The sequence below is a fragment of the Botrytis fragariae genome (assembly GCF_013461495.1).
Source record: "Botrytis fragariae strain BVB16 chromosome Unknown tig00000045, whole genome shotgun sequence".
NCBI classification, from domain to species: Eukaryota; Fungi; Ascomycota; class Leotiomycetes; order Helotiales; family Sclerotiniaceae; genus Botrytis; species Botrytis fragariae.
In genome coordinates, this window is record NW_023500991.1 from 864,775 (window position 1) to 892,471 (window position 27,697).

A 27,697-nucleotide genomic window follows, 5' to 3' on the forward strand; every position below is an offset into this window, starting at 1 on the left:
TGCGCGTGAAATTAAATTGAAGTGGTTAGTTCAATTGAGCTTGTCATTAGGGAACTTTTTTTGAAGCAAAAATATTTGGCAGGGGTTTGTGCCGTATCGGATGAGGCTAAGCTAAGCCCGAAGCTACGGGGTACCACAAACACCCGATCACTGACCATCCTCGAGCCATCAACTAAAGCAACACCAGCACTCCTCCTTTCTCTAGTATGCAACTGGAAAATACATTGAAAGATGCCAGAATTTATCCATTGAGTCTTTCCATAATATTAACGCCCAACCAAAGCAATGTGTTATCGAATAATGCAAGGTTATAAGTACGTGTATGAGGACTTTAATAGGCATGTCTGACTTTGAAGTTAAGAGGCATGTGTATATCATTAGGCCTTTTCAGGATCGTTGATACCGCCGGTTGTAATAATATATGTTGCTTCACGTTCCGGGCAATCTGATTTCTGCCATTAGTACAAGCGACTCGGATAAATCAAGGATAACTTACCAGGAGAATCTACGACTTTGGCAACACGTTCCTCTCCACGGCCCTTTCTCAAGAGGATTCTGGTTGTCGATGCATGTGCAAGTATATGTCCTCCAGCAGGCTTACGTCCATCAGCTCCTGCAAAAAGGGCACTGGCACCTGGATCCGACATGACTTGATTGGTCTGGAAAGTGTCAGTTAGATCTCTGATATAGAAAAGGAGAACATATATACCATGAAGACAACCAGATTGAATTCTTCCGCCATTTGTGTTGCCTTACGCAGAAAGGCGTTGAGGGCACCTTGTCGTTCGGAAAGTTCACCACGTCCGATAAAGTCACTACGATAGAGAGCCATAATGCTATCAATGATGAGGAGACGATATTCATCAGTTGCGAAGTTTTGGGCAAGACCCTCGAGCAATTCCTGCTGCATCTGATTATGGTTAGTAAAGGATATAATTTGAACTGAAAGAACCACGAGGTATACCTCAGTATTATGTGCACGAGCATAAACGATATTTTCGAGAGTTTGATCAGGGTCGACACCGAATCGCTCTGCAATTTCCGAAATTCTTTCTGGACGGAATGTGCCTTCAGTATCTGTCCAGTCAAGTCTTAGCAGATGTTCACCACAATTCTTAACTTCGCAAGCTATTGTCTTCCTACCGATATAGGCAACCTTTCCCTCGGCTCCGCCCATCTCCTTAGGAAGCTGGGCAATGACTGCCATTGTATGTGCTAATTGAGTCTTGCCACATCCTGCAAATTATTAGTGAGAGAAATATCCCAAGGGTCTCAGCAAACTCACTGAACTCCCCGTATACCTCGCTGATACTCATAGTTTGGAAGCCACTGCAAAAGATTAGACTTCCAGTTCAGGTCGAACTAAAAATATTGGCCCACCCGTTCAAACAAGCATCCAACTGCTTGCTACCAGTAGAAATTCTGATACACTTCTTTCGGAAGTGGCCATGCTCAGCGGCAGTGACGAATTGACCACCAGTGTTGGGGCCCTATCTTCTGTGAGCATATGGGACAAGGTAATACGGAGCTTGGTACTTACGGCTACTTTCTTTGCAGCTTCCTTGACTTTCTCGGCTTTAATGTCGGAGAAACCTTTGATTTTGACCAATCTTCGGATGGGCGTATTAATAAGAGTCTGATGCGAGGTCAGCTTCACGTCTTGAATCAGCCTTTCATGGCTGAGCGCAAGAATGTTCTTACTCCAACGGTATGGATGAGGTTGGATCTCAATTTCGCGATGTCCGAGGCAGAGATACCTGCTTCAATTAGAACCCAGAACTACAAAAGATGAAGAGCACTTTGCGGATTACCATGGGCCTGGATCTCATCGATATCGATGATACTACTCTAAAGATATGTGTCAGTGAATTACCTCTCGCATGAGACTAAAAACGACCTACCTCCTGCTCATTCGCATCACCGCAAAGTGAAGCTGCGATGGCCATATCGATGATTTATTACGATCAAGGCTGAGGCTTGAGATATTTGAAGAAAGATCCGAATAATAAGGTCCGATGAAAAATTTCAAGTGAAGTTGAAAGTGAAGCTGGATACAATGATTCAGTAACTACGCTTCAGATTGCTCCAAACTCTTCGTTGTCGTATCAAAATCATCATTTGGGAAGAGCAATACTCACTGTTTCGAAGGATTCAAACTTACGAACCAATACAAATAAATACTCAGAAAAAAAGAGATGATAACTACTAGGTATCTGAATCTTAAACTCAGAAACAATTGAGGATTGGCACGAATGAAATTCAATCCGGAAATACGAGAATGTATATTTATTAAGAAAATGTTGAAGGGATGAAGGCCTCGAGATAAGATACAGGTATACAGATGCAGGATATCAAATATGAAGTTCTTTCGAGTTTGGAAAATTCGAATTGAAGGTGAAAGTGAAAGTTGAGGGAAGCTCTAGGCAGGAGGCATTTGGCGCCAAGCTTGATCAAGCGAGGAGCGATATTTGTTTTGACTTCGATATATTTTCACAACACAGCTCTCCTGACACATACGACCATAGACTGAAGAGAATTGGGCATCCCGTCCGCTCTGCCATACACAAGCTTCAGATCGGTGGATTAGTAGTTGGGTGGGTGACCACCAGCGAATCCCCACTGTTGTATGTTTATTATTGTTATTTTTTTTGATTGTCATGAGGGAATCGCAATCGCCAGCCGAAAAGTGCAACTGCGCTCTTAGGCAGAGGAGGATGCTCTCTAGAAATCGAATCGTACAGGTCTATTGGGAAATAGAAATAGAAACAGAAACAGAAACAGACAGAGGGTGGAAGAGAGGGCCAAGTAAGGCACGATCCGTTACTAATCATGAAGACAACAAGCAGGTTGATCAACAGGACATGTATTTATGTCGTGTGAGTTTTGGTGGTAGATCTTTTGCTTAGGTGTTCTCAGCATACAACCATTTGGAAGTGCCTATCTTTTGACCTCCAATGGGATTGAACATGAGGCCCTCGAACATGCTTATCAGATAGGCGTTAGAAATAAACATTTCATTTTGACGTAGGCCATGAGAGAGGTCTCACCAGGTTATCGAAGAGCATCATGCGACCGTAGTGATACAAATGAATTAATCGATTATCAATTAGTTCTTATTTCATCGACTCTAATCATTGGGAATTGCCAATAGTATCATAAAGTTTCTGTCCTGACCACCGAAACAACTGCATAATGGATTGATTTCAAAAGCAAGCATACCGAAAACCATCCAATAACTTAATCTGTCTTCTGATGTTCAACCACGAATGACTCTCCGCTGCGCCTAACCCCCTCCTTCAATCCGATATGTCCTCGTCATACAAATACGCAATACCAACCCTATTAACCCTCGATGTCTCCCGTCCGAAAGACATAATCCAAACCACCCACTCAGTAACAACAGCCATAGCAAATCCGACAATTTTCGGTATCAACTTCACCTCGTCTTTTCGAGTTTGATGACCTGCCCCATCACAAATTTTGGAGCTGACAAAACGTGATGACTGAAAAAGTTCGTGATGGGTACTAATTATTTCGATTGCAAAAGATTTCCTTCCACATCGCAGAACTTCCGAGAGCGTTTCCATAGTTTGTTTCCAATTAATGCCCGACATCAAACACGCTCTCGTGTCCATTCTTACGTCCCGAGGTAAGGTTTAACTTCAAACACATCAAAAGGACATGTCTTCCCTCCTCCTCAAACACAATGGCACTTTACCATACTGGGTTCTTGTCGTGAGTTACCTGTTGCTCAGATAGGAAGTAAAAAGCTTATCCAATCTTAAACTCAGCAGCGTCCCTTCTCAGTAGCATACGATGGATGCTACACCCCCATCGAAAATGCGTCGCACCTATTCTGGTCCAACTTTGCAATCTCAGGTTACCGATCTGAGTACTCGGTTGTTCGGTACTTGGACCTTGGTATCTTTCATCCTTCGCGTATATACTGCGTACAATCTTGAGAATAAGGAGATTTATATCATTACTTTGTGGACTTATGTGATAGCTTTGTGGCATTTTGTTAGCGAGTGGTTGGTTTTTGAGACTATGAGTATTCGGAAAGGAGTACTACCGTCCTCTGTTATAGCGACGGTGAGTATTGGTTGGATGGCGAAGGAGTGGATGTATTATGTTAGAAAGTAAGAGTAGCGTGCAACTGGAAAATGGAGCTAGCAACATCATAGAAGCCCACTCCCAAAGCACCATCTCCCTCGGTTTTATCAATACATTGAAGACTGAAATTTGACAAGGAGGCATTGCTATCCTTAAAATTGTGTACGATTTGATCGTATTCAAACTTCACGTATGCCCTGCAAGCATGACTATTTCCGCAGCCAGTGACCGCTTGGTCAAGGTATTATTAAATGGTCAAAGTGAAGATATTTCAACATTGATCAATCTCCTCAATTTGATGATTGCCATGCAAAACTGGTATTTCCCCAACTCCTAATCTCTATGCAAACTTCTTTATAAATGTAGAGCCAAAACTGCCGCTTATCCTCAATGAGATATCTGGCATAAAAATATTAACCTAGTTGATATTTATTTACCCAAATACTCGGTAGAGTCATCCCACACCCCTATACTACTGTTACCTCTCATGTCCACATCCTGATTAAGTTCATCCCAATCTTCCCTCCAACTTATATCGTCCAGAGCTCTCGCGTGCTTTGCTGCCATAGTTTGCATTTCGATTTGGGTACGGTTAAGTAGTGATTGACTGGTCCCAAGCTCTTCCTGGCTGATTTGATTCATAGATTGCTTAGTCTCAAGAAAATAAAAGGCCAGAAAAGTGAGAGGAAACAAGGGAACGAGAATGAGAGTTAGCACCTACAGATGCGAAATGTGTTGCTCTAAATTAGTGATCTCTTCCGTGCATTCGTCCAACTTGGAGACGTGCCAGGCCAGAATCTTCTACATATAATACATGAGCAATCGTATCTTCAGATTGAAAGTTGTCTGATGTATATAAACTTACATCACTTTCTATTCTATGAGCCTGGAGTTCCCCGACTGCTTTTGCAAGTCGTACATTCAACGCTTCAGCTGATGTTGCTATCTCAGCAGCTTTCGCGACCGCTACGACACTCCTACTATATGAAGAGCTACGGGATATTGGTGGCGGAGAATTAGATCTTCGTAAGTAGCTCTCTCTTCTAGTGTTGAGTGGTCGTCCCCAGAACACATCGTTGGAGTCCCTACGCGGCGGCGGTGGTTTGACTTTTTTGTGAGATACTTTCGGGTCCAAATCCATAGCATATTCCACTCTCAATAGTGTCTCCATCTCATCCGTCTTCTTGTGCAACGCAGTGATGGCATCGTCTTCGGCGTCATCATGTGACAACCTGACTACGAGGTCATTGAGTCTTTGTAGTAAGACATCCTTGTTGTCCTGAGAGTCCTGATTCGAAGAATTTGATGGGGCAGTTGCTGGAGCATCAACATTCGTGAATGAGAGAGGGGAAGTAAAATGGCGCCGAAGACCCAGGATATTCATCTTTCTTTGGAGTATTACATGCAGGAAGTTATATAGGCGCTATGACCTAAGCAGCATCCAAGAATTCATTTTGTTGTAAAGGTTTCACGTGGATGCATTATGAAATGGAGTTCAAAATGCACAAATCCTCATACAAACCAATGGCTGATCTCAATACGACGTACATAAGTAGCGGTATGTCGCGCGTAGTGGGGTGGAAATGTCCTGTTGTTGGCATTTTCAGTGGAAGGTTCTGCCATGAGTCACCGCTTTTATTTACTGCTTTACTAGATAGCAAAATACATTGCGGGACAATTTATGTTCTACGAAGTAACAAACTCACAAAGAATTATTATTGACTCAATTAACAGAATTCTTTCACACTATTTGTGTACTTTCTTGGAGTTACAATCAGCTTTTGTATCCCCCCGTATTCATCCTTTTTACTTTCAATCTACTCCTCTCAAACAAAATGGTGGTGGGGGTATGTTGAAAAGATGACTCCTCCCAGAATTGACAAGAAAAAAGCTCACAAAGCAACTAGGACATCTCGCCTTCTTTGGCGGAAATATCGAATGTGCTTTCCAAAACTCGAGGAAAGTCATATGCCCCCAATTTAGTTGCAATCTACAAAGAAATCTCCTCCGATCTCATTACTCCTTCCGCCGCATACCTCAAGATATCCGCGCATTCGAAGTCCGACCATTCTTTCTTGTTCGAGAGTGCTGCAACGGAAAAGGTCGGCAGATACAGTTTTATAGGAGCTGGACCTCGAAAGATTCTTAAAACCGGTGAAGGACATGGCGAACAAGTAGACCCATTGCCTGCGCTCGAGGCAGAGTTGTCCAAATGTAGGGTAGCACAAATACCGGGACAAAAATTACCACCTTTGACAGGAGGAGCCATTGGATATGTAGGATACGATTGTGTTCGATACTTTGAGCCTAAGACTGCACGACCTATGAAAGATGTTCTTCAAGTTCCCGAGTCACTCTTTATGCTATTCGATACTATTGTCGCATTTGATCGATTTTTTGGAGTTATAAAAGTTATCACATACCTTCATGTCCCGGAAGATTTCACACAGATTTCAGCGGATTACGAGAAAGCACAAGAAACCATTGATGAAGTTGTTTCCGTTCTTGAATCACCAGATACACCTCTACCCGTTCAACCACCTATAAGACTGGACAATGAATATACGTCAAATATTGGGCAGGAAGGCTACGAGGGGCATGTTAACACTCTTAAGACTCACATCACATCTGGTGATATTATCCAAGCAGTACCGTCACAACGTTTTGCAAGACCAACTTCTCTCCACCCCTTCAATATATATCGTCACCTCCGTACCGTCAACCCCTCGCCTTACCTTTTCTACGTCAACTGTGGTGACTTCCAAATTGTAGGAGCTTCTCCTGAACTCCTCGTTAAAGCTGAAGAGGGTCGCGTGATAACCCACCCCATCGCTGGTACTGTCAAGCGCAATGCAGACCCTCAAATCGATGAAGCTCTTGCTGAAGAGCTCCGCAGTTCTCTCAAAGACCGTGCTGAACACGTCATGTTGGTTGATCTTGCACGTAACGATATTAACCGTGTATGCGATCCCATAACCACTCGCGTAGATCGATTGATGGTCGTTGAGAAGTTTAGTCACGTGCAACATTTGGTCTCACAAGTCTCGGGGGTGTTAAGGAAAGATAAGACTCGATTCGATGCTTTCCGTTCTATTTTCCCTGCGGGTACTGTATCCGGTGCCCCAAAAGTTAAGGCCATGGAATTGATAGCCGAATTGGAAAAAGAGAAGAGAGGTGTGTATGCGGGCGCAGTCGGATATTTCGGTTATGGAAGTGTAGATGCGGAAGGGAATGAATTTGAGGGAGAGATGGATACATGTATTGCTCTGAGAACCATGGTGGTCAAAGATGGAGTTGCTTATTTGCAAGCTGGTATGTTTACTTTTTTTTCTTTCGCGCCGAGCTTGCCCTTTCTACAAACGCCTTCATCCTTTACCTTCTATCAATTAACACAACCTACAGGCGGCGGCATAGTCTTCGACTCAGACCCATACGACGAATGGATGGAAACTATGAACAAACTTGGCGCCAACATGCAATGTATAGCCGGCGCCGAGAAAATCTACTCGAATATCCAATCTAAATCCACACCCAGCCCTGTGACTGGGGACGCCTCACTACCCACAAGACCCGAGGGGAAGGCTCACATTGATCTCGCAGCAGAATAAAACTCGACCAATCGAACATTGAAATGGCGGGCCAAGAGAGACGAAGAAATTTGGTGGTCTTGGTGGGGTCAGAAGGAGGTCATGCTTGGCACCTATCTCGACAATATCTGAGAACAACTCGACTTCGGTACGGGTCTATTGACTGTCGTAGAAGTTTAGGAAATACCAGGCTTATTTAGATTGATAAAAGACAAAAATCAAATACTCAAAATAAATACATTTGTAGAGTTGTTTTTGTATCGTCTGTGCAAAGTGTGGTCCGTGCATGTCTGACGTAGGAAACATTGACACGGAGATCGACCAACCGTTGATAGACTATCAGATGCATATTATGAATGTCGGTCAGACCCACACACGACTAGCGATTTGCAAAATTCAGATAAATCAAATTTGTGAAACACTAGGTAGAGATTCATGACAGGTCAAAGTGAACACGATTAATGGGAAAAACATGAAGAGGAGTATTTGTTATTTGTATTTTAATAGGTCGAAAAACGTGTGACCCAAATTCCTTCTACCCAGAGAGCATCTGTCTAACTTAGAGTACAAGGCGCTGCGTCTAATTCTATGTATACAATGGTCGTGAAATCTTTTATGCGGTAGCCTCCTTCAAGTGTCTGTGATGATGGTTAGCTACTGCGACTCAAATATCTCAAAAGGTAGATCAATCAAGCTGAACTTTCAGAAGGAACAATTGGAATAATAATGTTATATCCTCATAGCCATAGTAGACGTAAGAAGTTTAACGAATAAGAAAATCATCATGGTAACAGTAATATATGGAAAACCCCTTAGGATTTCGAGAGAAATAGGAAGTAAAACGTACTGGATCAAGTCGTTCCTGTCCTTGTCCTTCTTCAATCCACCGAAAGCCATCTTGGTTCCTGGAATGTATTTCTTTGGGTTCTCGAGGTATTCGAACTATTACATGTTAGACGCGGCTCTCTCTATACAACATAATTTCTGGTGGCGGTGTGGTGAAACATACAAGTGTGTTCTCGTCCCAGGTGATAGCCTTCTGCTTGTTGGCGTCGGTGTATGAGTAGCCCTCAACGGAACCGGTTTGACGTCCGAAAAGACCGTGAAGGTTAGGACCGATCTTGTTTCCTTCACCCTCACCGAGAGTGTGGCATTGAGCACATCTGGTCTTGAAGAGGTTGGCACCCTTCTTTGCGTCTCCTGTAGAAGAAAGTTGTAAGTATTTGTTCTTTATGCGTGTTGGCATGAAAATTTTTGTCGGGCAAAGTGGCGAGCGAGTGAGATTCAAAAGGGAGAATCTAATGCCGCAAGATAGAAGGGAGACGCTGCCAGGTTCTTGAGTGCTTGCAGAAGCTTATGAATGGCGCCCAGAGTCTGGCGGAGTGGCGGATGGAGTTGAAATGTCGAGTGGCGGCTCGAACAAACATTCTCCCCAAATCGAAAATATAAGTACGCCCTCAATTGAAGACGTCCAGAGCATTTCCGAGCCACGAGCCATACCGTTGTGCAAGTCGAAGACCCAATTCGCATCTTCCAACTCCCAATGGCAAGATTCTTTGTGGACGATTCACATTTCCCAAAAGTGGGAAGCCCATCAGAAAGGAAAAATAAACATACCTGCTTTGAAACCCATTTTATCTAATTAAGAGGATGTATGTAAAAAGAACTGAAAGTAATTATGTATGTATGACTTGAACGAAGGTTCGTGAACGTAAGGTCGTGAGAGGAAAAGTGGTAGGAATTTTCAAAATAGTATTGTATGAGGGTTTAAAAAAGAAAAAGGAAAAATAATCTTGCTTGAATATGTACTCTACCTGCAGGAATAAGACGTAGCTTAATTTTTGATCCCGAAATTGACGAGGTCATTTTGAGCCACACTTCCCGAACGTCTCCAGCCAATAGGAGAAATTGAAATGGTCAGGTCATGTGGCGCAGGTCGGGATCTTACGGAGGATTAATGAAATTTTTAATTTGCGTCATGCAGACTTGTTGGTGAACGTATTGCGGGAGTGAATCATGAATTTGTGAGAAGCTTCATTTTTTGATATCATAGGTGCAAGGTAGGTAGATTGTTGATCTGTTACTCACACTATCAATCAAAATCAAGAGGATTTTTTCGTAGTCTATCATTCATAATGTCGTCCACAGCCTCTATACCCAGGTTTCTTTTACCACTTCGATCTCCTCTCTGGTCTCTGTCCTCAAAAACGACCATTCGCAATGCTTCTACCAAATCAAAGAACAATGCATCCAAAAAGTCTACCAAGCCCCTCGTTCTCGAGAAACCCACCAAATTCAACCCCCCTTCTCACCCTGCCCGCCTCCGCAAAGATCCTCCCCGGTATCCAGGTCCCCAATTGAGCGCCGAAGAAATAGCTAGACAAAGCGTGAAGAAATATCCAAATATGATGCCACCAGAAGGAACATTTATGCATTGGTTTCTCAACAACAAGTCCATTCATATCTGGATCGCATTGGTAATACCTATTCCATTCTCTTTCAGTTTCCCCAAATCATATAACTAACCTTCAATCCCAGGGCACACTCTCTACCCTCGCAGGAGGAGTCTGGATCACAAACTTTAAGCGCGATTCCCCATTCGGAGATATGCTACCTGAATGGCCACAACTATTTCTACACCCAATCGCATTTACAAGAACATGCTATGAAGTTTTACAGCTGCACACTGCGCATGTAACAGCAGAGACTATGGAAAGGAGAAAACATAAGGTGGAGGACGTTGCGAAGAGGGCTGCGTATAGAAAGGCGCATGGATTAGATAAAGACGAAGGCTTTGGTGGCTGGACTGCTAAGACTGATAGAGAGGTTTTGGGCCCGGGGATTAAGTTGGGACATGAAAAGGAAGCTGAGATTGCCGAGACGGCTGAGGGGGGTGTGGAGGGAAATGGCAAGGAAGGAGAGAAGAAGGTTGTTTATGAGAAACAATTCTCAGGAAAGAAATGGTTGGGAATTTGGTAGGAGCCAGACGCATCTTTTGATACCAATTTTATTTTGAAATCGATTAGAACGTTGTTCTGGTGTTAGGCCGACATGAGACGAGATATTGTACATGTTTGGAGAAGAAGGGTATCATTGTAGAAAATTCCTTGTAAAACCGCGACACTAGGACAGCTCCACAGTCTCCAATCCATCTAATACCTCCTCTGCTACACCTCCTCTCTCCATAACCTTTGCAATTATCGTCGCGACCAACTTTCTCTTGATTCCTCCCCTCGGTGGTTGCCATACACCTCCCTCATTCATTGTCTCTCTTTGAGTTGATGCTAGATCCGTCGTCTCGGCTGCCGCACCTCCAGTAGCAGTATTCATCGCATTAGGCACACCAGGCGCTGTTAACCTAGCTGGTAGATCCACGGTCCTCACAGCCAACAATCTTAGATCTCTTCCAGAGCTAGAATCCATATCTACGTCTCCATCTTTACGTCTTCTTTCACCAATGGTTATAGCTAACACAGCTTCGGCGACTGTAAGTTCCTCTTTACTCGGGTCGAAGATTATGTTATCGCCGACGGATATGACGAGAAGTGTAATTGGGGGTCGGGAGTTGGTGGATTGTGGTGTTCGAGGATATAAGTAGACGGAAGCTTCCCAATCGTCGTCAAAGAGTGGATCTTCATCACCTTCAGACTTGAGACGTGGAAGACGAGTGGATAGAAGCGCGAGATGAGTTGTTAAAGAAAGGAGGGGTAGTGGGTAGGATAATGGCTGTGAAAGTAGTAAAATCTGTATGGTTGTCAGTCGCGATGATTAAATTTTGGGCAATTAGAGATCTTTCATTATAAATGTATAGAGGAAAACTCACATCAACATATATCTTCCAATGATACCTTGAATTAATCCATAATCTTCCCACAAACTCCGCATCTGCTAGTAGCGCCTCACTCAGCATGGCCGCCATGAAAACAGGCATACTATCGTCATCCCGAAACCCCGGAATCTCCACACTCAACTCCAGCCAATCTCTTTCTCCCTTTTGTTCTTTCTCAAGCTTCTCTTTCTCTATCGCTTCTCTCATATCTTCATCCTCCTCGTCATCGTCATCATTTTCCGAAGGACCAAGTTCTGCAGCTTGATAAGTCGGTCGCGATTTTTCGACTTCACATTTCACACCCACGATAGCTTCGGTACCATCTGCAAAACAAATGCGCGCACTGCCATTTGTACCGGGGAGGACATCGCATTCGGCGATGAGAGGACGGAATTGAGTAGACGTACGGGCGTCAGGGCGAATTGGAGGGTTGAGAGAGAGGGATGTGTGGAGGTAAGAGAGTTCGGCGGGCGAGAGTAAAAGAGGCTGTGTAGAAGAAGGTGGCATTTTGGATCTAGAACTCTTCACAAGCGACCAAATTGGAAATCTGGGGAGAGGTTGTGAGGTGATTGGATTATTCACGATGTTGTGCAGTATTTCTTTGCGAGAGCCAGCCTAGTGGAAATTCTTTAGACGAGGCTAGCATGCATGCAAGCAAGGCTGTCTATTTGAAGAAAAAAGAGGCGGAACCTGACCACTCAAATCTCCATTGAGATCTTTTAAATCAAACCGAATAAAAAAACAATTATAAATGAATCATATAAAGTTATGAAGATCAGAAGAATTGTCAACTTTATTATATATAATATTCAAGAAAAATAACCAAGTTATTAAAGATGATATAGAAGTGATTAAAATTCGCCTCTGTAGGCAATGGTTTAGTACTCGACTCATCCTTCGCTTGACCTCTATATAACAATAATGTAGAATAGCTTGTCGATTCCGTGGCTCGTTGACCAGGCTATAGTTTTGGGATGATAGCATATGAGTTCTTGTATATTGCTTTGGACCCCATGCAAATGTCATCCTTGGGATAGTTTCGAATTCCTGGCGCTGTTCTTCACATCCCAATTTTGGCCTAAGGTTATATCGAAATGATTCATGTGAGGATTGGAAATCCAGTCGGCGTGATGTTCCTCCATTACCCATGCTCTGGGGCCAAAGTCTCCGAGAACATCTTATATTCCCGAATTTAAATTAGAATGTGATCAAAGCTGTACTGCCTCTAAGTAATCCAATTCCTTTATTGACCAATCATTATCTCCAGAATCCTTCAGAATGCCATCTATTTTATCAATTATCTGGAATAACAAGTTCAACCTTCCCCCCCTTCCAGCACCCAATACTTTTTTAGGAAAATCCATTCTTATCACCGGTGCAACATCGGGAATAGGTTATGCAACTGCAGTACATTTTGTCAGTCTGGGTGCAAGATCTGTGATCATAACCGGAAGATCGCTTGCGAAAGGGGAACTAGCAAAGGCTAGAATAGAAGATGAGACGAGCACAATTGGAAAAAACATTGTAAGATGCATGGAGTAAGTTTGATTCAACTGTATTAAAATAAGAACAACTAATAGAAGCCTTTTGATTTCTGAAGTTCCATCAAGTATTCAGATCAGCTGGAATATTGAATTACTTTCAGATGTCTACGGGCTTCCAAATGTTGAAAGGTGACATATAACGGGCTATTGCAGATTATTGGACAGCTTGAAATTGTCGCTATAGTTATATCTTGGTTCACATACTAACCCGAGACTCCAGGTTAGACATGAGCACCTTTGAAACTATAAATGAATTCGCAGGGAAAGTGACAAGGGATATTCAAGAGATCGACTTCGTTTGTTTGAATGCTGGAGCTATTTCCACTAAACACAAACTAGGCAAGGAAGGATACGAAGCCATGATTGAGATAAGCGTTCTTGGAACTTCTTTCTTGGCGTTACTACTACTGCCTTGGATAAAAGCAGTTGGAAGAGGAATTGCTCATTTGGGCATAGTAACAAGTAAGTGAGACTAAGGCACTTGTACCTTGATGAGTCGACATTGATCGACTCTACAAAGAAACCCACTTGGATTTTTGAATAGGTTTGACTAACATAGAGCTTTCAGGTGGAGTTCATAGGAGCGTTGACATCTCCAAGTGGCCGAAAGATAATGTGCTCAAATATTGGAGCGCGAAAGAGAACTGGAAGGACGGGCAAAGTGGTTATGGTCTAGCCAAATTGCTCCAACAGTATGCGGTCAATGAACTCGCCAAGTTAGCACTGAGAGCTGACGGAAAGTATGAATTATTCCCCTCACGCCCACCCCTCGAATTTGTAATCACATAGTATGTACTGATATCAATCAAGGCACAAGGTCATTGTGAACTCAATTTGTCCAGGTTATTATCCCTTTGACCTAATTCAGAGTGATGACTTTCGATCCTAATTCGTTCTAGGAATGGTAAAATCAGACCTTGGACGAGAGTACAACACCGGTGTAGCCATGGGTATAATTATCAATTTGTGGATGGGTCTTGCTTGCAAGACTACTGAAGGTGGTGCTCGAACTTACGTCCTTGCAGCCCTCACTCCTTCATCGGAACATGGAGCACATTACACAAATTATGAGACGGAGGAAAAGTATAAGAAGTAGGTTCTATACAACCCCCGTGATCACATGTAAGCTAAGAAGATGTGTAGTTCCGTTGAGCATAATATTTTTGGAGACGAGGGCCAAAACATGCAGGTGCAAGTTTGGAAAGAGATATTGGAAATAGTGGATAAAAAGTATCCAGAAGTGGTCGAGAGAGTTCATAGTTGAGTTTGTTCGAGATGTTTTTGAATGGAAGGTTTCCATCCTATCTTGTACCGGTGGTTGTCTCCATGTGTGGTGACTTTGTGGGTTCTTCTGGAAATAAGTTAATACTCCAATTTGACTTCGGTATTTCAGCTTTAATGAATCTCGAGATCTTGCAAATGTAACCTCCAGAGACCCTTGGCTAATAAGTGCTGCCAATGTTCTGTTCATTTGCTTCAACCCCATGGGTTTGGATCATGTGAGAAAACGAGGTACGCCCAATCAATTGAGCCAAGTATTTGGATTAAAACACTTTGTTGCATATCTTAATCGTTGACGACAATTTGTCATTCATCCTGATCATAGTGATCATTAGAACGACGGCACTTAGCCTAATAAATCCTACTGAGTATAACCTTAACAGCAATGACGCGCGAGCGACACGCCAAGCAGTATATCGATATCGAAATGGCAACAGTCGACGAACTACCAATGTCTTGATTAGGACAAAAACTTGGGTGACCTAGAGTAGTGCTGAATATTGCTACTTACTACAAATTACCTAATATAGCTTGAACGTTTGTTAAATGGTCTGGACTCTGGAGCCGTCTAGTTGACGTTTTTATGTACGCGGAGTAGTTGACGAGGCTAGGCCAAGAATTGATTTATTGCTTACATAAGATGGACCTTTTCAACATCACCTGTGTGTAGAACTATGCCGAAAAAGAGATTCTTTTCCAAACTGGGTTTCCAACGGAGCCTCAACAGTAGCTAGGTATACGAAATGAGAACGAACATGTGCATAATCTTGTGTTTATCCCAGATACTCCCATTCATGATCCAGCTCAGCCTGCCAAGGGACAGAAGTAGCCAATATTCGTACTGGCCGTCTAACCCCGATCATTGGTGGGAACTTAAAAAGTGAAGCTATCAAGCTACGATTGTCAATCTTCTATGGACCGATTTTCTATAGTTGATAAAGTATGATCTACACATCAAGCAAACAAACATGAAGCCATGGCATTAATTTTGGATAAGCAAATCAGTTTTCCATGCTTCTGCCTAGCTATCAAGGAATTTCCAAGTGGAAATGATATCAAGGCGAATTGGTTGTTCGAATGCTCTTTGAAGTAGTCATTCGCTTCCTTGCTTTTGGAGAATTTGCCGAGCTACTAACATTACTAAACTCAAATCATTCCACTTCTAGAGTTATTCATAGTCTAAATTACTCGATCGTCTATGTCAATGACATCCTCGTGCAGCTAGTAATAAGTATAGCACACTATGCACGACTTAGTATTCAATATACTTTGAGTATTTACCATAAATAAGAACTTTGTCTCTCCTCCTATTGCTTCTCTTTACTTTTGTATGTTTCAAAATCCTCAATTCATTATGGTTTCCACTACAAGCTCTGATCGAAAGGGGCAGCCTGAAGACAGGGTTTCCTCTTCACGACATCTCGAGCAAACCACTGACGCCGAACGTCTTGCAGCTACAAATAGAATCTTGAACGATCCATTAGCATCATATGATGAGAATAAATTAGAAGAACTTGCCGAGGCTTACGCTCGAAAACATGGGCTCAACGACTCTGTCGATATTTCCGCATTCAAGGTCGGAGCATTACTTGCAAAAGATTCAGGTAGTGTTCGAGCCAGGAACGAACTTTCCAGGGGCGAGATAGATTATTTGGAAAAAGAAAGAACAAGTAAATGGTCTCTGCCATCGCTTTTCATCAAAGTTATTCTGCTTTGTTCAGTTTGCGCAGCCGTTCAAGGAGTAGACGAGAGTGTCGTAAATGGAGCGCAGATATTCTACTCCCGTTTGTTTGGAATTGATGATGAAAATAGTTCTTTGGACCCATGGCTATTAGGTATCACAAATGGTGCCCCGTACGTATTCAATTTCTAAATTCCTTTCGAGGTTCTAGTCCCTACTATAGCTACCCAAGCCATCACTAACTTAAGACTTTCAAAGATATCTCGGTTGTGCAATTGCTGGCTGCTGGCTGACTGTTCCATTTAACAATTGGGTAAGTTATATGCACCCCTTTTACTGCTAAGTGCAGTTCTTTTCCTCTTAATCCTCGTTTCCCACCAAAATATTCATCGATAGGCAATACTGACTCCTCGCAGTGGGGGCGTAGAGGCACCATCTTCGTCACTTGTTTGATCTCCGCACTAACCTGCTTCTGGCAGGCATTCACCAACACCTGGTGGCACATGTTTATCGCTAGGTATTTAAGAGAAACCCCTAAATTTTCTATTGAAAATTGAAAATCTCTAATATTTGATACTAGGTTCATGCTCGGAATAGGTCTTGGTGCAAAGTATGTATTGTTACCCGTCTTGTCTTTCATGATAACAGCAAGCCCAGGACGCTCCTCACTATTGAATAGATTCCTAGTAATTCCTAATACCGATGCTAACGTTACCTAGGTCGGCCACTGTACCCGTATATGCCTGCGAGACCTCTCCAGCATCAATTCGTGGCGCTATGGCAATGCAATGGCAAGTATTCACTGCTTTTGGTATTATGTTAGGCTTTGCATTTGATCTAGCCTTCTACTATGTTCCCGATACGGCATCTAATATCCATGGACTTAATTGGAGACTAATGATGGGATCTGCCGGAGTTCCTGCTCTCTTCGTTTGTTTCTTTGTTTTCTATTGCCCCGAGTCACCTCGCTGGTACATGGGTAAAGGGAGACATGAAGAAGCATATCAAGCAATGTGCAGAATCAGACACACTAAGGTCCAGGCGGCACGTGATGTTTTCCAGATGCACATGCTTCTCGAAGCTGAGAATAACATGGGTTCTGGACAAAATCATATCAAGCAATTGTTCACAGTGCCTCGAATTAGAAGAGCAATGGTTGCGTCAGAGATCACAATGTTTATGCAGCAGGTAGGTTATGTGCCCAGCTTCAATTGCTAGATGCACTTAATTATCGGTTAGCTCATAGTGATGAAAAGGGGAGATGCATATCTTTTTCCCCCGCTTCCAAATTTCGTGACCCTTCACATTAAAAAGACATTGAATATGGTAGCTAATATACGTATTAGTTCTGTGGCATTAACGTGATCGCCTATTATTCATCCGTAATTTTCGTTGACGCTGGCTTCTCAGAGGTTAATGCTCTATGTGCATCTTTGGGTTTCGGCATGCTTAACTTTCTCGGAGCGCTTCCTGCAATTTGGACAATCGACAAGTTCGGTCGACGATGGCTTCTACTATTTACCTTCCCGCTTATGTCAGTCTTTCTGTTCATGACCGGCTGGAGCTTCCTAATTCCCGAGGGAACTACTCGAATTGCCATCGTAGCTCTAGGCATCTATCTCTTTTGTTTGGCCTACAGCCCGGGAGCCGGGCCTGTTCCCTTTACATACTCCGCAGAGGTAAGGAAGTTGCTTTGTTGTATATAAATAGCCTAGCCCTAACAAATCTTCAGGCCTATCCTCTCCATGTTCGTTCACTAGGAATGTCCTTGGCAACTGCAACCACTTGGTTCTTCAACTTTGTCCTCGCCATTACATGGCCATCAATGCTGAGAGCCTTTAAGGCCCAAGGCGCTTTCTCTTTCTACGCCGGTTTCAACGTTGTTGGCTTCTTTCTTACCCTCCTCTTCGTCCCAGAAACCAAAAATAAAACACTGGAAGAATTGGACCAAGTTTTCAACGTCCCTACGAGAAAGCACGCGGCATATGGATGGAGTCAATTTACTTACCCTATCAGGCGACATGTCTTAAGAATGGATGTTGAGAGGCCAAAGCTTTATGAGAACTTGGCCCAGGATAGCAATCATCATTACAGTCCTACCTCATCTATGAGGGCTGGAGACAGGGGCGACAGTATTGAAAAGCACGCTTGATTGAGATATCTTGGTGCATTTATATCATTCAGTTATTCAAATGGGTTGAGCCTTTTCAACAACTTAGAACATCCAAAACACTTGGAGAACTTAGATGAACTCTACCTGCTTGGATGGCTCAGATGATTCTATCTGGAAATCTCCGCTCTCCTCTAAACAATCCAAACTTTGGGAAACTTTATACATAGAAATTGTAGCTAAAAGTTAATAATTGAATTTCAATCACCAATGTGAAAATTTCCCTTTGGTTATAATAATATTCTCTCCACCATGGCATATGCAACCTCCAGTTTGAGTTATAACGGCGTTTGATTGGCTGCCACGAAATATGCGATTTGTGGTTGAATAAAAATGCATTGTGGCTGAAGACATCTGCATCTGATCGTGTGAAAAAAAGAACAGCGCGAATCTTCATACCTCCATCGAGCATTACCTCCAGTGGTAAATATGTTCTTATTGGTTCACCATGCATCAACCACCAACACGGGAATCATGACCGATAATTTCACAGCCGTGTTACAACAGGATGCAACAGGATAATTGATCGCAAGATGTATGATTTGCCAATTGATAAAATCCAACGCAGCGATGTGCCTGAACGGCAGACCTACAAAATAGTGCTACTGCAATGCTGCCAGATGCAAGGTTCATTCTGAAGCATATAGTTCTTTAAACCCCTCACCATAGCCAATCTTTCCATTTGGTTCTATCAACCGTGAGTTAGGCAACTTATCATTGCTCAACTAAGAGTTACACATACATCATGTTACCTCTCATAGCTTATACATTTGTGACTGTAGCATCATGTATATGGCTAATCAAGCGTCTGCAAACCGCTATCCTCTCACCTTTATCTCAAATTCCTAACGCAAATTTCACGACGCCATATTCAAAATCATGGTTGTTTTGGCATCGAGCAAATGACACTGAGCACAAAGCTCGATATGCTGCTCACAAAAAGTACGGTCCTGTTATTAGAATTGCACCAAGAGAATTGAGTATAAATTGTCTTGAAGATGGTGTTAAAACGGTTTATGGTGGTGGATTCGAGAAAGGGGAATGGTATTCGATGTTCTTGAACTATGGGTATGTGATCATATTCCTCTTAATGCTTTACATTTGAATATTGTTTTGACTTGTCTCCATGTTCAGTCACAGCGTTTTGTTTTCTATGAAGGAGGCACCAGTACATACTGAACGCAAACGCATGTTATCTCATGTCTACTCCAATTCTTTTATCCAGGCGTCCGAGGGCTTGACGGAGATCTTGAGGAATATTACCTACAACAGATTTATTCCTCGGATGCGTGTTTGGGCGGAAACAGGCACACCAGTGAATATATTTCAAGAAAACAAAGCACTCTTTATGGATCTCACGAGCGCATACTTATTTGGTCTCAAAAACGCCTCGAATCTTGTTGAAGATCCCGACAAGAAATTGATTCTACGAAATTTTGAGCTAGGTCTTGGTGGGCTGTTTTGGAGACTGGATGTTCCCAATCTTACGAAATGGATGGGGCGATTCGGCATGAGTCCGTTGGATGAAGGAATAGCTTCTGCTTCCCAAGCAATGGAAGACTTCATTCTCTCGATGGCATATCGAGCAAGAGACACTTTTCAATCTGAAGAAACTAACGAGATAGAATCGTATCCAACCGTGTATGGACAATTACGCCGAAAGCTTGAAGCTTCGGAAACAGTTTCTGCAAATCAAGTAGACACAGTGGTTGCTGCAGAAATGCTAGACCATATCGCAGCTTCACATGAAGGTTTATCTATCACGGTAAGCTATTTGATGGCTGAGATCGCTCGTCATACATCTATCATCTCGCGTCTTCAGAAAGAGCTACTTTCTGTGAATCTGGACACAACGCCTTCGCAAGAAATTGATTCGTTACCGTTACTAAATGCTATACTTATGGAAACATTACGACTGTATCCCGCTGGTCTAGGAGCATTTACTCGCCAAGTTCCGGAGAAAGGCGCTATGATTGGAAAATATTCAGTACCGGGCGGTATTACTGTTAGTGCATCTGCATATACTTTACACAGAAACTCAGATGTTTTCCCGGACCCCCTAAATTGGATTCCAGATAGATGGTTGGATGTGTCCCCAGAGGCAAAGAAACAAATGCTGCGATGGCACTGGGCTTTTGGCAGCGGAGGAAGAATGTGTATTGGAAACCATTTTGCTATTCGTAGTAAGTGAACTCTCCTTAAGTGAATGAATTCATTCACCGAGAATTAATAAGACTTGCTGACAAAAAGGTAGTGATGAAAGCGGTAATCGTAGCAGTTTTCAAGGAATTTCAGAGTGTAGTAGTGCCGGAGACGAAGATAGAGCAAGTGGAAGGTTTTATAGGACATCCTGCAGGCTATGCTATTATGCTGGCATTTAGGAGAGCAGATACAGACGGATCTTGATCAATGTTTCAATGGTCCTTCGAACAGTGTTAAAATATATCCCTTACAAGAGAAAATTAAGAGCGAATCAGCGAAGCTCAAGATTTATTAGGCGTCCTCACGCCATGTAAAACATATGCCGCAATTTGCAGCGCCGCAACCTGCACATCCTACAAATACCCAGTTATTGAATACAAATATTGAATATCAAGGCTCAATTCTGTGTAACCGACATCGCCACAATTTTGCATTATATGTACATGTTTTTGAAATTGTTGGGAGAAGATACGTAGCTGTATTATCTACTTAGCCTACCTATGCATCTGTTTTACATCAATAACTGTCAAGCAAACCTACCATTTGAATGATCTTTCGATCTGCAAGATTCTTTTCACCAAGTTAATTTCTTGTATCCATTATAGCAGATCTCCAGTATTTCCCATTTCCTTCCGCTCATCAACATGTGGTGACCGTTAGACAAAAATTACCCAGAATGCCAACCGGCACAGGTTGATTCCAAAACATATGATTTTGTCATAGTTGGAGGTGCGCTGTTTCTACTATTTTCTCAATTTCCCAGTCCACTGTGTATCTCCTAACTAACGTCTGTGGTGGTTTCAGGGGGCACCGTGGGGTGTACATTAGCATCTCGATCGAGCGAAAATCCCAATATCTCGGTTCTTGTCCTCGAATGCGGTCCTGCAAATGACACATGGCTATCCCGCAATCCTCTTATTTCTTCCGATCCGACTCGTCTGACCTTTGGTGCGATGAGGTGGAAATCTGAGCCCATGAAGTATTGTGATAATCGTCGGAGCGGAGTAATCCGCGGCGAGGTTTTGGGCGGTACCTCCAGAATTAATAGTATGATTTATACACGCGGGACTCCTACCGACTATGATGCATGGGCATTTTTAGGCCATTCTGAGTGGAGCTATGAGAAATTGCTGCCTTACTTTGTTAAGAGCGAGTCCTCCCTTGATTATCAAAATTCAACTTAACATGGAAACACGGGTGAGTAAACTCAAATGCACCATTTGTTCTTCTCTAATACTAAAATATGCATGTTGTAGGACCATGGATTACCCAAACCTTCACTTACTTCAACTGGCTATTCCAAGCCTACCGAGCGTTAGCTTTCTTTGACCCCTATGATTGTGATCTCACTTCTGACTTTCGGTAGTTTCACTGATTGTGCCAAAACGATGGGGTTCATTGCCGTCCCAGATTCTAATGCGCCGGATGCTCCCCCCGAAGGAGTCGCAATACTCTCTCTTACTCTTAGTAAGCGCAGAGAGCGTGTATCCAGTTTTGAAGCGTTTCTTCCCAAGATTGCATTGGAAAGACGAAACCTCACGATCTGCACCAATACTCTTGTCTCTCGTATTTTATTTACGCAGGAGAAGGGGCTTCCGAGTACCGAGAAGATAGTCTTTCAATCCTCGGGTCGAAAATCTGAAAGCACTTATTCAGCAAAGGTTAACAAAGAAGTCATGGTGTGCTCGGGTGCGATAGGCTCACCGCAAGTGCTTATGCTCAGGTGTGTTTTCTTCTTTGCCCTGATTTTATCATGCATGAAGGAGAAAGGAAAGTAACAAAGACGAGAAAGAAAGAGTGAACTAATATGTCAATCGCGTAGTGGTATTGGGCCTCGTGAGATTTTAGAAGAACATAGTATCAAAGTGGTGCATAACCTACCGGGGGTCGGATCTACTTTGGTATGCTTCGAGCCATTCTCATCAATAGTGTATACTTACTAACCTACTATGATACAGACTGACCACCATAGTATCCCAGTCGCTTGGGAGGTACCGGCAGCCGAATCACTAACTTCCATGGCAACCAGCCCCTCAAAATCACACTTGAACTTTTCAAATATATCTTCTTCCAAGTTGGTCTCTTCAGCATTCTTGTTCAGACCTTAGCTCTCTATGTTCGCTCTCGAATGATCAAACAAGATAGCACTGGACTTATCGAAGAAGCTTCGACGAAATCTTTAGACCCTCAAAGCCTCATCCCCGACATTGAGCTCATGCCACTTTCCACGAGTGGAATGGATAATTTCGACGAGCCAGAATTCATAAACATATTCTCTAAAACACTCATGTTTTGTGTTCTGGCCGCGATTCTTCAACCAAAATCCTCTGGAACGGTCCGCTTGGCGTCGTCAAATCCACACGACAAGCCGAAAGTTGATTTTGGAATCCTGTCCGACGCCTCGGATCATACCATTGCTCGTAGCGCCGTTCGACTCACACTTTCCATAGCAGATAAAATGAAAGAGTCTGGGTTCCCTCTTCCTCGAAACATCACCTTTCCAGCCGAAAAACAAGAACTTGATGTTAAGAGCAATACTACAGAGGAGATGGATAGATTCATCCGTCAACGAATAAGAACGACTTTTCACTATGCTTCTACATGTAAAATGGCACCCGAGCATGACCCGATAGCCCCAGGAGTGGTAGATGATGAATTGAAAGTCTATGGTGTAAAAGGTTTAAGAGTTTACGATACGAGTATGTTCCCGCAGATTGTATCGGGACACTTGCAAGCAGCTGCTATCATGGTGGCAGAGGAATGTGCGGATTTGATTAAGAATGAGCTATGAAAGAATTGGGTTGGTGTCGGCGAACTTGCTTACCTTTCTGGAGGTTTAGCTTTGAGTTTGTATTTGTTTGTGAATGGAGAAGATTGCCCATGGCCCTAATTCATCAGGCTTTCATTAGCGCTAGTTCACTCGTGGAGTCTCAGTATAGCGTAATAGGCCCTTGGCCTCAATTCAAACCATTTGATAGATTGACACATATCAACTACTTATCGTTCTAGCTCGAAATGGGTTCTATCACAACCTCCGAGTTTGTGACTAAATGGTTCTCTTGGTACTCTGGGCAACTCTCCACTTCTACGTTATCAATTTTCCTTGATGAACCATCATCTTGCTTTTGAGAAAGAGTATGAGAAGCTCGTTATACCTATATATTCATCATTGGGGCTCGATTAAAAAAGTGAACATTCGGCATTGGATTAGAGTAAAGAACTTTGTAAGAATAATGGTATTCAATTAATTGATCTCGCTATTGATCGAAATTCTATCATTTCTACCCCATCTTTCATCCACCCCATATTTATGTATTTCGTTCCTGCAATTCTCCAAGGAAAACTTATGTATCGCTTTCAGGATATTGTGGTCTCATTGAACGCCCTCCCCAAGCGGTCCAAGACTCCATCAATCCAATACCCATTTAATCCATCCATCATAACATTATGTTCCATCATAACACCAGTAGAAATAACCCAAGAAGACTTTTTTTTTTTTGCATAATGAATGTAGGTGTAGATCAATCGCAGGCAATGAATGCAAATTTATCAATCAGTAGCCTCAGGAGTGGCTGTCTCGCTAGCACCTTGACTTGAAACCTCCAAAATCTTGGGTGGTATGCCTCCCATCGTTGGTTTTCCATCGAGGCTCAATCCACCCAAGCTATTAAGCGGCAATCCTCTTGGGTTGTTCTCCTTCATCTTCTTCTTGAATTCCCTTTCGATTCCATGTTTGACCGCATCCAGTACGGTATCCACGGTCACTCTAGGTTTGTATGCTGGCTCAGTCCCCTCTTGGTATACTCCAGTTCGTACTAAGATAGAATACCAATCATTCTTAGACTTCTCGTTGAATTGATTAGTACCTCTGATATCAGATTCTGGAGTGTCGCCGACGAAGTAAACAGTCTCAGGAGGACGGTTGCAGCGATGCTCATCCTTGCGCCATTGCTGTAACAACCTGGTAGCAAACTCAAAGGTTCCAATTTGAGGCTTTCCGAAAGCGATGGTTTCTAGCTCTTTACCCTTGGTGAGGTCTCTGAAAAGCATTTCGGTCATTTTTCGTAAAGCGCCCATACCGAGACGAACATTTTCGTGAGCAGCTGACCAGACAATATCGCTGTGAGAAAAGTAGATTGGTGGCCCCTCATCGAAAGTTTCTGAAAGGGTGCCAATGTATCCTCCTTTGGACATAGCAAGATCGAGCATAATTTGAACGTCGCTAGCCCAATCACGACTATCGGCGAAGACGAATATGGCTTCGATTTTAGTTTTGCTATAATCACGACCACCACGTGAATTCTTCAATTCTTCGGTTGTGAGTTTGCGGAATGGAGTGGTATGTTCGTTGTCTTTAATGATATCACCTGGAGTGATGACATCACGGAATCCGTAACCTTCGGCAACTTGCCTGCATTTTTCACCCTCACCTCCAATTACAAGAACAGTTTCGTATTTTTCAACCATTTCTCTCATAGGAGTGTGACCTGGAGGGAATTAGTATCTGAGTTGCAAGTACATTTCGACGAATCCTTCAAATGAAGGATCCCAGCATGGGGCATAGGTACGTACCGCAAATGAACTGTGAAGGCGAGACTTCAATGTCCAGTTGTCTTGAAAGATCAATACACCTTTCTGCTTCAGTCTTTCCACCTCCATTTGTCAAGAATATGTATGGACTATGGACGTGTCAGCAAGGGGCTCTTCACACTATTTGCTGAAAGCAACATACATTCTAATACCATATTCATTCTCTCCATTTAGCATTCTCATAGCTTCAATAGCTTCTGGAATTGGTTTACCACCACGAATGAGAACTCCATCGATATCGAAAGCGTAAGCAAAAGAATCAGTGGTGGGGACATCGGCAGGGGTGAGTGGAGTTGCCGGTGAGTCAGGGGAACTTGACGAAGATTCCTCTTCCTCAAGGTTTATAGCACTGAGTTCGTTTCTGGCATTTTCCAATGAAGCTGCAAAGTTTCCACCTTGGTATGAAGTTCCTCGGGATAAAGATTCTCTCATTAATCTTTCTGGAACAACGACGACCGGTCCGCCGGTTGAAACTTCTACTGCGTTGGTAGTCATACTTGAAAGTCTGCGAATTCCAGGTCTGGGTCTGGCAGCTGCAGAAGGTTTGAGGGTGGAAGAAGGCGCCATTTTAAGTAAATATAAGCGTAGTACAAAATTGGAGTAAGTTGGCAGGAACAGTCAGCGATTGACTTTCGGGTAACGGGAACTGCTTCGCCCGTTTGTTGTTTGGATTGAGAAGCTGCGGTTAACTGCGCGCGCTTCTCTTATTTGTGTAGGAGCAATGATTCTGTGGGTCGAATATGCTATGCTGGCCTGAAACGTTTGACCAGGAAAGGTTATGATTTTCAGGTAAGATGCGCTTAAATCTTATTCAATAATCGTACACCTTGAAGTGTTAAACGGTTGATGTGACCGGAGAATTGAACGATCCTAGATAAGATGTATCAAGAATATAGAAAACAAGTTGAGAGATAAGTTGATAGTGATCAACCAAATTTAAGAGGGGGGGGATCTTTTAGTTTAAAAGAAGCAGAAAGGCAAATGTCTTGATTCAAATAAAGTAGGTCCGTCTCTGGACTAGAGAGCAAACTACTCTCTAAGTATGTTCGGGCCTTAGACTAAGTGGAGTATCTTTTAGCCTTGAATATCTCTTCAATGATGATGATTGTCAATTTCATCATGGGAAAAGCTGAACATGACGGTGAATTTCTGAAACCGCTTTTTGTTAGTATGACATCGAGCTACATCTTGCTCCATCGTGTCTGCCTTCATGCTTGTTACCTGGTCAATATTGATCCGAATTTCATTGTGTGGATCCCCCAGTTATTAGGGTACGCAAGGTTCGCCCCCACTGCTGTAGACCCTGTCGATATCTGATGTCGTCGAGTAGTAAAGCACAATGGTATTGCTTGGGGTGCTCGGGTGTCTAGGGGGGTTTTTTCATCTCTTCAAATCAACCGGATCCCGTCCTAAAAGGATCGGCTCGGTGGTCTACACTCTTGTACAGAATTGCATTTGCATTTGCATTTGCCTTGATATCCTTGTGAAAATGTCTCCGACATTTACCGTCGATTGTTACATGGACCGAAACTTTGAATGCTTAATTGTTGATGTTGTTAACTTGTTTGGTTAAGAGCAAACCCGAATACGTTTCATCAGCATATTTTGCTGATAAGGAAAAAGTCTTGGATCTAGGGGAGATGATTATGACGCAGTTGTGCATACATAGTTCCACTAAACCCAATTTTGGAAGGCGTGGAAAGTATGAGTTGGTGGGATGGTGGTGCCATGGCCCATGGTGGGATGGATGGAGATGGAGGGGGTGGGGAGATAACATTATTCTGTCTAGGCCCCTTCAGAGTTCCACTTAACCACGTAAAAGAATTGAGAAAGGAAGAACTTGCTGTGTAATTGGTGCCGATGAGAGCGTACTTCGTACACTGTACAGTCAGATTCAATCTCGATTCTCTACCCGAGGCAACAATCATTATCAAGTCGTTTCTAATTGCAGGGAAATTGATGCCATTCAGACAATCCACTCTACTTCGTAACTTCGTGTGTACCCGTTTCCAAGGCTCTGAAGGCAACGAACAACGGTGGAGACAATTCATTTGCACGGCCACCTACCCAACACAGCCATTGTTCATGGATGAGGCCGAGATGCTCGCATCATCGGTCATGAATCATTAGTTGAAGTCACTTTTTGCTTCGTGGCGGTTGAGCATATTAATTTTTGGGGAAAAAAAGGTCCAATCGATTGCCGCTGTAGAAAATGTGTATCCTTATCAGATCGATTGGCGCTATTACGACAGATCTCTATTCTGTTCTGATGCATCCTTTGGAAGGAGCTTCGATACGCCCCTCGTTTGAGTAGAATCAGTAGGTGGTAATGAAACATAACATGTAACTTTGCATTACAGAGTAGAGAGTCCCAAAGATTGTGCTCTGCACGCGCAGAGGAGAACGTATCCAAAGTCGTGACTCGTGCTTTTTTTACCATGGGATTTGTCCGTAAAATCCAAATTGTCAGACTCAATTATTGTTTTCAATCGTCTCTTGCGCTCTTGGGCTCTTGCAAGGGAAGTGGATATGAAAAGAAAAGTATTTTCCATCTATCCAACCAACCAACATTTCGCCAGCCTCAAGCTAAACTTCATCGGTGAGCGCTTACATACGCACTCGTCTATTTGACCAGTGAAAAGGGATGAAATAGCCCCAATGTACGGAGCGCCATCGTATCAATTAAGTACATTGATAAGG

The 27,697-nt window shown here is 43.0% G+C and overlaps 11 protein-coding genes across 11 annotated transcripts; 6 read left to right on the forward strand and 5 right to left on the reverse strand.

Annotated features, from left to right (window-relative positions):
* Window positions 1–377: 377 nt before the first annotated feature.
* Window positions 378–1,946, reverse strand: Bfra_003471 (putative meiotic recombination protein dmc1 protein; the record flags this gene model as incomplete). Its single annotated transcript, XM_037333877.1, has 10 exons — window positions 378–445; window positions 497–659; window positions 710–910; window positions 965–1,236; window positions 1,286–1,329; window positions 1,381–1,490; window positions 1,541–1,636; window positions 1,702–1,757; window positions 1,812–1,848; window positions 1,902–1,946. The coding sequence occupies 10 exons, from the start codon at window positions 1,944–1,946 to the stop codon at window positions 378–380; spliced, it is 1,092 nt and encodes a 363-aa protein (XP_037193964.1).
* A 2,596-nt stretch (window positions 1,947–4,542) lies between these two features.
* Bfra_003472 (uncharacterized protein) lies at window positions 4,543–5,497 on the reverse strand (the record flags this gene model as incomplete). Its single annotated transcript, XM_037333878.1, has 3 exons — window positions 4,543–4,741; window positions 4,835–4,914; window positions 4,979–5,497. 3 exons carry the CDS (start codon window positions 5,495–5,497, stop codon window positions 4,543–4,545), a joined length of 798 nt encoding a protein of 265 aa, XP_037193965.1.
* A 451-nt stretch (window positions 5,498–5,948) lies between these two features.
* Window positions 5,949–7,721, forward strand: Bfra_003473 (putative anthranilate synthase component i protein; the record flags this gene model as incomplete). Its single annotated transcript, XM_037333879.1, has 3 exons — window positions 5,949–5,960; window positions 6,021–7,425; window positions 7,516–7,721. 3 exons carry the CDS (start codon window positions 5,949–5,951, stop codon window positions 7,719–7,721), a joined length of 1,623 nt encoding a protein of 540 aa, XP_037193966.1.
* Window positions 7,722–8,179: 458 nt separating this feature from the next.
* On the reverse strand, window positions 8,180–9,464 carry Bfra_003474 (putative cytochrome c protein). Its single transcript, XM_037333880.1, has 4 exons — window positions 9,318–9,464; window positions 8,710–8,900; window positions 8,548–8,642; window positions 8,180–8,338 (listed from the first exon to the last, which is right to left on the reverse strand). The coding sequence occupies exons 1-4, from the start codon at window positions 9,331–9,333 to the stop codon at window positions 8,314–8,316; spliced, it is 327 nt and encodes a 108-aa protein (XP_037193967.1). The 5' UTR covers window positions 9,334–9,464; the 3' UTR covers window positions 8,180–8,313.
* A 371-nt stretch (window positions 9,465–9,835) lies between these two features.
* On the forward strand, window positions 9,836–10,679 carry Bfra_003475 (putative major facilitator superfamily protein; the record flags this gene model as incomplete). The annotated part of the gene is made up of 2 exons (XM_037333881.1): window positions 9,836–10,177; window positions 10,239–10,679. 2 exons carry the CDS (start codon window positions 9,836–9,838, stop codon window positions 10,677–10,679), a joined length of 783 nt encoding a protein of 260 aa, XP_037193968.1.
* Window positions 10,680–10,823: 144 nt separating this feature from the next.
* Window positions 10,824–12,036, reverse strand: Bfra_003476 (putative 3 exoribonuclease family protein; the record flags this gene model as incomplete). The annotated part of the gene is made up of 2 exons (XM_037333882.1): window positions 10,824–11,444; window positions 11,524–12,036. 2 exons carry the CDS (start codon window positions 12,034–12,036, stop codon window positions 10,824–10,826), a joined length of 1,134 nt encoding a protein of 377 aa, XP_037193969.1.
* A 771-nt stretch (window positions 12,037–12,807) lies between these two features.
* On the forward strand, window positions 12,808–14,337 carry Bfra_003477 (putative short-chain dehydrogenase reductase family protein; the record flags this gene model as incomplete). The annotated part of the gene is made up of 7 exons (XM_037333883.1): window positions 12,808–13,067; window positions 13,113–13,202; window positions 13,294–13,535; window positions 13,642–13,813; window positions 13,884–13,915; window positions 13,973–14,165; window positions 14,217–14,337. 7 exons carry the CDS (start codon window positions 12,808–12,810, stop codon window positions 14,335–14,337), a joined length of 1,110 nt encoding a protein of 369 aa, XP_037193970.1.
* Window positions 14,338–15,684: 1,347 nt separating this feature from the next.
* On the forward strand, window positions 15,685–18,187 carry Bfra_003478 (putative mfs sugar protein; the record flags this gene model as incomplete). Its single annotated transcript, XM_037333884.1, has 7 exons — window positions 15,685–16,208; window positions 16,294–16,348; window positions 16,452–16,552; window positions 16,616–16,645; window positions 16,755–17,223; window positions 17,382–17,714; window positions 17,768–18,187. The coding sequence occupies 7 exons, from the start codon at window positions 15,685–15,687 to the stop codon at window positions 18,185–18,187; spliced, it is 1,932 nt and encodes a 643-aa protein (XP_037193971.1).
* Window positions 18,188–18,950: 763 nt separating this feature from the next.
* On the forward strand, window positions 18,951–20,611 carry Bfra_003479 (putative cytochrome p450 protein; the record flags this gene model as incomplete). Its single annotated transcript, XM_037333885.1, has 3 exons — window positions 18,951–19,273; window positions 19,340–20,388; window positions 20,460–20,611. The coding sequence occupies 3 exons, from the start codon at window positions 18,951–18,953 to the stop codon at window positions 20,609–20,611; spliced, it is 1,524 nt and encodes a 507-aa protein (XP_037193972.1).
* Window positions 20,612–21,650: 1,039 nt separating this feature from the next.
* Window positions 21,651–23,198, forward strand: Bfra_003480 (putative alcohol oxidase protein; the record flags this gene model as incomplete). Its single annotated transcript, XM_037333886.1, has 4 exons — window positions 21,651–21,721; window positions 21,774–22,130; window positions 22,230–22,308; window positions 22,380–23,198. The coding sequence occupies 4 exons, from the start codon at window positions 21,651–21,653 to the stop codon at window positions 23,196–23,198; spliced, it is 1,326 nt and encodes a 441-aa protein (XP_037193973.1).
* A 758-nt stretch (window positions 23,199–23,956) lies between these two features.
* Window positions 23,957–25,564, reverse strand: Bfra_003481 (putative phosphatidyl synthase protein; the record flags this gene model as incomplete). Its single annotated transcript, XM_037333887.1, has 3 exons — window positions 23,957–24,894; window positions 24,980–25,086; window positions 25,140–25,564. The coding sequence occupies 3 exons, from the start codon at window positions 25,562–25,564 to the stop codon at window positions 23,957–23,959; spliced, it is 1,470 nt and encodes a 489-aa protein (XP_037193974.1).
* Window positions 25,565–27,697: the final 2,133 nt, after the last annotated feature.